At 30.5% G+C, this 8639-nt stretch overlaps 2 protein-coding genes across 2 annotated transcripts in view; one reads left to right on the forward strand and one right to left on the reverse strand.

Moving 5' to 3' along the window:
- The first annotated feature begins 2718 nt into the window (after window positions 1-2718).
- On the forward strand, window positions 2719-4161 carry LOC108686392 (signal peptidase complex catalytic subunit SEC11A). Its single transcript, XM_018191677.1, has 4 exons — window positions 2719-2766; window positions 2847-2956; window positions 3526-3675; window positions 3761-4161. The coding sequence occupies exons 1-4, from the start codon at window positions 2719-2721 to the stop codon at window positions 3993-3995; spliced, it is 543 nt and encodes a 180-aa protein (XP_018047166.1). The 3' UTR covers window positions 3996-4161.
- A 1187-nt stretch (window positions 4162-5348) lies between these two features.
- Window positions 5349-8639, reverse strand: part of LOC108686403 (probable cytochrome P450 304a1) — a 6205-nt gene continuing 2914 nt past the window's right edge. The window contains exons 3-7 of the mRNA XM_018191706.1: window positions 7851-8023; window positions 7511-7780; window positions 7009-7298; window positions 6033-6289; window positions 5349-5972 (exon numbers count right to left, since the gene is read on the reverse strand). Coding sequence (XP_018047195.1) covers window positions 5794-5972; window positions 6033-6289; window positions 7009-7298; window positions 7511-7780; window positions 7851-8023 — 1169 coding nt within the window. The 3' untranslated portion in view covers window positions 5349-5793. The remainder of the gene's footprint in view (window positions 5973-6032; window positions 6290-7008; window positions 7299-7510; window positions 7781-7850; window positions 8024-8639) is intronic.

Consider the following 8639-nt stretch of genomic DNA (forward strand, 5'->3'; position numbering starts at 1 on the left):
ACTTAATTGCATGCCTAGCTATGTTGCATAATTGCAAATGCAGCATATGTATAACAGGATAGATTATACAGAAAATTATCCAATTTTCACATTTCCAGGGATATGCACCGGATCGTAAAAGTTACCGTATATTGGATAGATATCAAAAAATGTGACACCAATATCCGGTCGGATATTCAGTATAGAGCATTATCCAGCGCAGGATACCAGGTATTTTTCGGATAATTTTTAATTTCTATCAAAAGGATACACAGTAAAATGAGATAGAATAATTTTGATTCTTTATGCATATATGATATTGCATTATTGCAATTATATGCAAGTTTTGCGGGCTAAATTGATCTTAGAACTGCATTTGCGCATAATGCAATTAATGAATTAAAAAACTGACCTAGTTTATAGAAGAAAGGTCTCTTCCAGTATCCGAAAAAGGATTAAAATAGATTGAAAATTTTTAATCCATTTAAATCTAAATTCTTAATCCATATATGTAATAAAATTGAATCATTTTCTATTCATATAGGAATAGAACATAATTCTTTATATAATAGAACATAATTCTTTTTATGGATTCAAATGTATTCGAATGGATTCAAATAAATTCATTTTTTATGGATTCAGGTGGATTCAAATGGATTCAAATCAGCTTTAAAGAAGACTCTAACTATGAGATACCAAGTTCATTTTAGATAAAGTAGGCAGAAATTTAAAAAAAATAATAGGTCATTTTGAAGGGAATTTAATAAACTTTAACGTATATAAAATTTAATTCAAATTCCATTTTTTTGAAAATTAAAGAAATGTAAAAAGTGAGCAAATCGCAAAACCAAAAAATTATGCTCCTAATATAAGATGTCTCGAGAAATATCGATAGATATCGATAGAAATCGAAAACGCAAAGTATAGTATTGCAATTAGTATTGCAATTAAAAAACTTTATTTAATGTTTCTAAAATACAAATAAACACAGCCAACGTGCGCGAAAAATAAGCATAGATAGATTATACCTAGAACGATCGTCTTCAGGTAGTTGGAATCAAGCATCGCAGAAATAGGCACTCATTCCGATTATCTTTTTTATTATTATATAATAACATTTATACTTTAATGATTTTAACTTTAACATAGGATTTTCATTATAGGAGCATGAATTATTTCATATTAAGAATATCCTGGGTATTTCATATTACGATTTTCACGCCTTATTGTTTTACGATCATCAAATCTAACTTCTATATAATTAAACAATTCAACATATCCCGTATTTTTGTATTAGTACGACTCTACCACTCTACTACTACATAAAGAATTATATTCTAATTATATTCATTACATAAAGAATTTATTGCCAAATATTTATTTATTAAATAATAAACAAGGTTTAAAGAGTTATCTCAATGAACTTGAAGATATCCAAAATCTAAAATCTTATTTTACAATACTACAATAACTACAGACATGATCTAATAATGAATTTTCTACTAAATAGTTTTCAATCCAAGAGCAATAAATTCATGGTGGAACCAATAGATAGCGTTTATTAGTTTAGCAGAAACACTGCTATCTCATATTAACCGCCTATCTTATAAGGAGCTTTCCTCTAATATTAATTAATCCAGTTTTATTGCTAAAATATTATTATAAATTGGTCCATTATATTCTAAATGCACACACACACACACACACACACACACACACACACACGCGCGCGCGCGCGCGACAAAATTATAACAAAAGAACGTTTTTACTTAAATTAGAGAATTTATTTTTATGGTGCTCTCCAAACGCCCCAATATCTCATATTAAGCGCCTATTTCATAATAGAGGCTTCCCAAGCAGAACAAGTCATTATGCCTCTGTCAAAATGACTCTAAAATGATCATTAAAATCATTTTTCAATCATTTCCTATTCATTTTAATGTTATTTTGACATTATGTCGTGACTTGTTGCTCTGTTTGGGAATTTCCTCTATCTGTGCATTTTTGGGAAGCGCGTTACATATCATCATCAATGGATACCTTCCAACAAGAAACACACATTCATGTGTGTGACACATTTATATCTTTATAGATACGTTCTGATATTCACTGCTGAAAATCTACAGCGTAACGTATATTGTATAGTTTCAGTACTGATAATGAATATCAGAACGCACCCCTTGTTGTTTGCCATGTTAAACAAGAATGAGATGATCACTGTTATATTGAGTTGTTTGTTGGAAGGCATCCAGTCAATATAACTACATAATTATGCTGTGATCCAGTGCTACTGCTAGAACTGGGTTGAATTAAGCTGTATTCCTATTGCGATATTCTATCTTGTTTTAATTTCTATCTAATTAACATTAAAAATAAATTATGCCACATGTTATGCTTTTTTAGCTCAATTTTTTAGCATCGTTCATAGTTTCTCTTTTTTTCTTCATGTTGGAAAAGGACAGGAAAGGAGGAAAAATGAATCGAAAGAAGTCCAGTTGAAAAGAACAGACCTATAATAATACTAACTATCGATTCGTCGTTCCTCCTCAATTCCCTGTTCCTCTGTTTACGTGATGTGACGTGGTGGCTGTGGTGCACGGTGCAGACCGTGCAGCAGGTGATCGTCGTGATCGTGTACGGTGGCGGGATACTGGATACACAAAGTAGCCGGTTGTGTTCGAATTAACAGCCCTGGAAATTATTCTTGATTACTGTAAACTACTGTACCCAACTTTTATCATGTTGCAGTCAATATTTGACGATGTACGACGTATGAATAAGCGCCAGGTAAATTACAATGACGATTGTTACTGTTGAGCTGGTGACGGTCGCATATGGTGACTATGTAAGAATGTTCTGATTTTCAGTTTTTATATCAATTGCTGAGCTTTGGCATGATAGTCTCGTCAGCGTTGATGATATGGAAAGGTCTGATGGTTGTTACCGGCAGCGAGAGTCCTATTGTGGTTGTATTGAGGTACAGAACATATCTAACCTAACTCCATCTATATATCTAACCGCGTTTTTAATTAATTTTTAATTGGCTATTATTGCTACATTTGTCAAGTTGAAATCAATACTACCGGTTTGCATGAATGACAACATATATTATATTTTTTGCTGTAAAAAAAATGTTTTGTTATTTTGTTATATGATATACAATATACTTAAGATAGACTTGATGATTGGAGGTTTGTATTATAATATTGTATTGTTAGTATAATTCAGTCATACAAAAAATATTGATCAATAATATTTAATAGGCTGACACTAATTTAATGTTTGTTCTAGTCAAAGACATAGAGAATGGACTGCTTGATTTAAATAATATGGATTGACAAAAATGAAAGAGAGGAACTGTGGAAGATGGTCAATCTTTCTTTCATTCTCCATCATTATATATGTTAAATGGAAAGAGATAAAGATTGACAGTCTACCATGGTTCCTTTCTCTCATTTTTATCGATATACTACTTAGATACAATCGAGCAGTCCATTCTCTATGTTTTTGATCCTAGTCTATTGAATGTTATTCAATTTCTTTTAGTGGCAGTATGGAGCCTGCATTTCACAGAGGTGATTTGCTCTTCCTCACCAATTATCAAGACGAACCAGTAAGAGTAGGAGAGATCGTTGTTTTCAAAGTCGAAGGCAGAGACATACCTATTGTACACAGAGTACTTAAACTTCATGAGAAGTAAGGACTCTTACAACGCATCTTGTTAACTTACAATATCAAATATAAAGAATGATTTTAAAATGCATATGCATAAAAATTCTAGGGGTGATCAAAATAATACGGTCAAGTTTCTCACGAAAGGTGACAACAATTCTGTAGATGATCGAGGTCTGTATGCACCTGGTCAGCTTTGGTTGACGCACAAGGATGTGGTTGGCCGAGCGAGAGGTTTCCTACCATATGTTGGCATGGTCACTATATACATGAATGAATATCCTAAATTTAAGTATGCAGTATTAGCATGTCTTGGATTGTACGTTTTGGTACACAGAGAATAAAATGTTCGATAAGTTTAAACATAATATATTGCGATAATCTGATCGTTTCTGAGGGAATGCGCAATTTACTAAAAATAAGGACACACACATACCAAACTATGCACAACATAATAATTTAGTGCATACGTTGCTGATCTTACTATTAAAAAGAATACTAAAAAATGTTCAAGCCAAAGTGCATTTCCTTGTATGTAAATATATTTGCATATTCAAATCAATAATCTCAAATATTTTGCTGAAATTATTGCATGTAAATTTATATTCAATATTTTATCTTGATTTTTATACCAAGATGCGATATTCGTGGTGAATACTCTAAAAAATAAGAGAATGATAAGAGATAATTTTGTCTTCAGAATATTGAAATGCACGCGTGCTAGATTAAAATGGCAATTTCTAAAGGCATTAGCTATAAAGATCATTTCAATCAATTCCAATTTATTAACTGTAATCGTTAATCTTTAGACTGTCGACATTTTTTCATTAGTGTTTTTTTTTTTCAAAAAATTTTTCTATATAAGTAACATACACATGGCGCAAAATTTAAAGATTTGTGCAAAGCCACAAAAGTGGCTTTTCCGATAAAAAAAAACATACGATTAAATATAAAAAATATTTATTTTCTCAAAAATAATTTATTTTGGGGGCTTTTGGTATCGCTGATTCTAATTCTGATCATAGATTTATAAAATTTCAGACCTTAAGCGCAATATTGACAACATAAATGTATAATGAATATAAACGTATAGACTCAGAACTTTCCTATTACTCAAAGCTAACGATATGGACGTAGAAAGTTTGTAGTCCTTTTGTCTATCCATTTTGATTTTCCTTTTTATTTGATTTTTAATTTTTAATTTTTGTTGTACTTTTTTCTTGTTTTATAATTACTAAAAGTAGTGGTATTTTAACCCAATTTCATCATTGCCACAAAAGTGGCTTTCCCGACAATCTAAAGGTTAATAAATGCAATTGATCAATTCTAATGGACTAATCGTCGATTAAAATTAATCGGAATCGGTCAAAGTGGCCCTAAATATTGCAATGTCTAAAAGACATAAGTAAAGTTAAAAAGAACTAGGCAGTTTTTTAGAAACGTTCTCATTTTTGTTTCTCAGGTAATAATTTATAAAAGTGACGCCACTGTTTGTGACAAGATAATCTTTGTGGCGCATGTGTAGCATTTATATACGTTAGAGAAATCATTGTTTATTTTTCTCCGCTTCCACTTTAAAAGAGCGGCAGCGTATTATATGTAAAACCCGAAAGAAATAAATTTTGTTGTAATTCTTAATGTGGCATGCTGTATAATTACTTTTATTTTAGATATGGAATAAATTTGGGTACAATGCGATAATCCTTTAGTTTATAATTAATTTACAATAGTTTACAAAGTTATTCATTTTGATCTTTTACAAGTTTTATTCTCTCAATTCTATTAGTAAGCAATTAGAATGGATGATAAAATCAAATTAAAACACATTACATGCAATTTATCATGGAACATATGTTTTTGTATCAAATAAAAAATAAATTTCTGTTACAAATTAAAATTATAACATATATTAGAGTTAACATATATTAACATATATTAAAGTTATACATATATAGCTAATAACATATATTATCATACATATATCATCATACGACGTGACAATTTGTTAATTGCTCCATGATGGAGCAGTTGACAAATTATCACGTCACCATTGACTGCTTATCTATCTATATATATAACTGATAATTAATTGACATTCTATTATATATTTGAGATATTTATTATCAAGAAAAAAAATAATATTTAACGTGATTCCAAGCGTATCCACAGCTCTTTGGGAGAAACAATTATACCTGGCACTTTATCCTCGAGGCTCGATGGTTCACCTTCAACGAAGAAGAAGTTAAAGTTCTGTACCAAAAGAACCACTGTCCCAAACAGGTTGTATCTGGTATAGGTTTCTCCTGCGCATAATCGATGACCTACAAAAAAAATTCAACAGAATTTATTGAACTTTATTAAAATCATGTATATCGATTTACCAAAACCAAAGGGAAGCGTAAAATCTTTGGCTAACTGCCCGTCTTCCTTCAAAAATCTTTCCGGTCTGAAAATTTTAGGATCGCCCCACAAGTCAGGATCATGGTGCATAGCCGCTAAGTTAGTGAAAATAAACGTGTTCGCCGGTATCTCGTAGCCTTGTAACGTAGTTTTCTTCAGACACTTGTGAGTTATGCTGAGAGGAGTGAGAGTTTCGATTCTCATCGTTTCTCGTATTGTCGCTTCCAAATAAGGCAAGCTGAAAAATGAAAATATTTTAAATAATTACTTTGGATCTTTGTACTGCAATGTATAATTGAACTCGAATTAAGAAACTCATGTTTGAACTAATGTTTGAAAATAATAATACGTCATAAAATGTGAAAAAACTTCTTATAGTAAGCTAATGTCATGTAGAGCATGTGATAAAGCATGAATATATAATGTTTTTACTAAGTGCATTCTTATCTTCAGTTTTAATAAAAAATATTAAATATTAAATATTGATAAATCGTATCTTGATTTTTACAATTTAGACTTACGTTTCTGTTTATATTTTTCACTAAGTAAGAATGTATCTAAATATAAATAATTTTTAATTAAGTCATAATCAAATTTAGATTAAGATGAAATAGCAATAAGTCAGATGAACTATAAGCAAATTGTGATTAGTTAAATACACGCGTAGCGAATATTTAAACTCGATTTTCTTAAACACAGAGATTTCTTTATAAGGAAAATTTTATTCTATATTTTCGACTTTTACATAAGAAATCATCTCCTTCCCAGTTATACTACGATTTCTGAAATATCCTTTATTGATATTTATGTATTTTATAAATTGCAAAACGTTAACTTACGGCTCTGTGTATCTACTGATGTTTTATACTAACATTCTTTCTTGTTCTTGTGATTTATCGATATAATTGAAAAGAAATTGTTCTTTCTCTCTTAACTATACAATGATCGTAAACTCACTTTTTTCTATCGTCCCATGTGGCTAATCGTCCAGTCCCAACAACATTATCTATTTCATTCTGTACTTTCTCCATAATTCTAGGATGGTGCATGAGGTACTTAATAACATGAGTAATCACGGATGGTATTGCAGAGAAAGCGGGAAACATTACATCATTTAACAAAATGATTAATTGTTCCTCCGTGAAATTATCCAACTTATCGTCTCCGTTCAATTTCTTTAAATATCTATCGACGAATCCTTGATTATCATTCTCGTTGATAATAGTTTTTTGATAATCCAGATATTTCTACGGAATAAAGTACCATCGTATTTTTTAACTACGATACTCGAACAAGCAAGTCAATAAATCGCTACACTGTTTAAATTTGAAATTTTGAAAACTTATGATTTAAGTACAGAGTGATATGTATTGCATACAATAATTTAAATGCACATTTGTCAATTGAAATTAATTATCATTCATGAATTTTGATTATAATTGTTTGAAAAATAACTTACTTTGATTATATTTGATATTGTGGTGCTTCCTTTCATATGGTTTGTGTAACTAAACATGTTACCGAAGTATCTAAAAATCGATCGCTGGGAAATAGCACCGCCAGTTGGATCGTTTGATCTTTGAAACAATATAGACATACGACAGAGAAGTCGCGATATATCATGCTCGCTTCTATCAAATCTACGACCGAACATAATGTTCCATATATTGTTAGCTGCCGACGCATACAGAATGTCCGGAAAGAGCGCCAAATTGCCTTTTAGTATCTCCTATAAATAATGAAATTGTTCTCTATCTTTTTTTATTAAAAGATTTTTACGTGCAATTATACGGTTGTACCTTCTCTCCATCATAAATGGGTCCGTTCTTCAAAATGTCGAGGAATAAAGTCATTTCATCCATGATTTCGCTCTCGAGTTTGTCCTGCCGTCGACCGAATCCAAAATCGCGCATATGTCGGAGAGTAAATCTCCTTTGTTCATGCCATTGCGGGCCTTCGATGAAAAATATACCTGCATGCGTACAATTTTATAATATTTATTTACTAATCCATAATCAAATAAGTTTGTTATTTACGCTTTTTATCGTTATCGCGTGTTTCCAATTTCGAAGAAACGAACAGATACTTTTGATATATATATATATATCAAATATATATATATCAGATAGAAGAATTGAGGAAACAGACTTTCAAAATGCGTTTTGTCTAAAATTTCATTTTTTTAATTAGAGATGGTGGCGAAAGATTTATATTATAAGCTACTCTGAGATGTTCAGAAAGCATTCATCGTTAATTTATATGCTGAAAAAACGTAGACATTTCGAAATGTATTATGTTTTTTAACTAGAGACAAACAAAATGCATTTTTAGCAATTGTTTAGCAATTTTGTTTAATATTTCACATCCTACTGATTGACATATTGTTATTTTCTAGTGTGCGTAGTTTCTTTCTTTCTCGTTTTCTAAAAATTACAAATTTTGGACAAAATGCATTTTGAAAGTCTGCTGCTCAATTATATATTGCATGTACATCGAAAAGTGAATACATAATTATATTAAATACGAAAAAGAACGTTAGCTTATCACGGTCAAAGTTAGATGTTGAAATAATACAATATATATATATA

Source organism: Atta colombica, unplaced genomic scaffold, assembly GCF_001594045.1.
Source record: "Atta colombica isolate Treedump-2 unplaced genomic scaffold, Acol1.0 scaffold179, whole genome shotgun sequence".
Classification (NCBI taxonomy): domain Eukaryota; kingdom Metazoa; phylum Arthropoda; class Insecta; order Hymenoptera; family Formicidae; genus Atta; species Atta colombica.

Bases quoted from the DNA above. Each gene is read 5' to 3' on its own strand.
- LOC108686392 (XM_018191677.1), top strand. From the start codon at position 2,719: ATGTTGCAGTCAATATTTGACGATGTACGACGTATGAATAAGCGCCAG. The intron at 2,957-3,525 runs GTACAGAACATA...AATTTCTTTTAG, and splicing joins CCTATTGTGGTTGTATTGAG to TGGCAGTATGGAGCCTGCAT. The intron at 3,676-3,760 runs GTAAGGACTCTT...TAAAAATTCTAG, and splicing joins GTACTTAAACTTCATGAGAA to GGGTGATCAAAATAATACGG.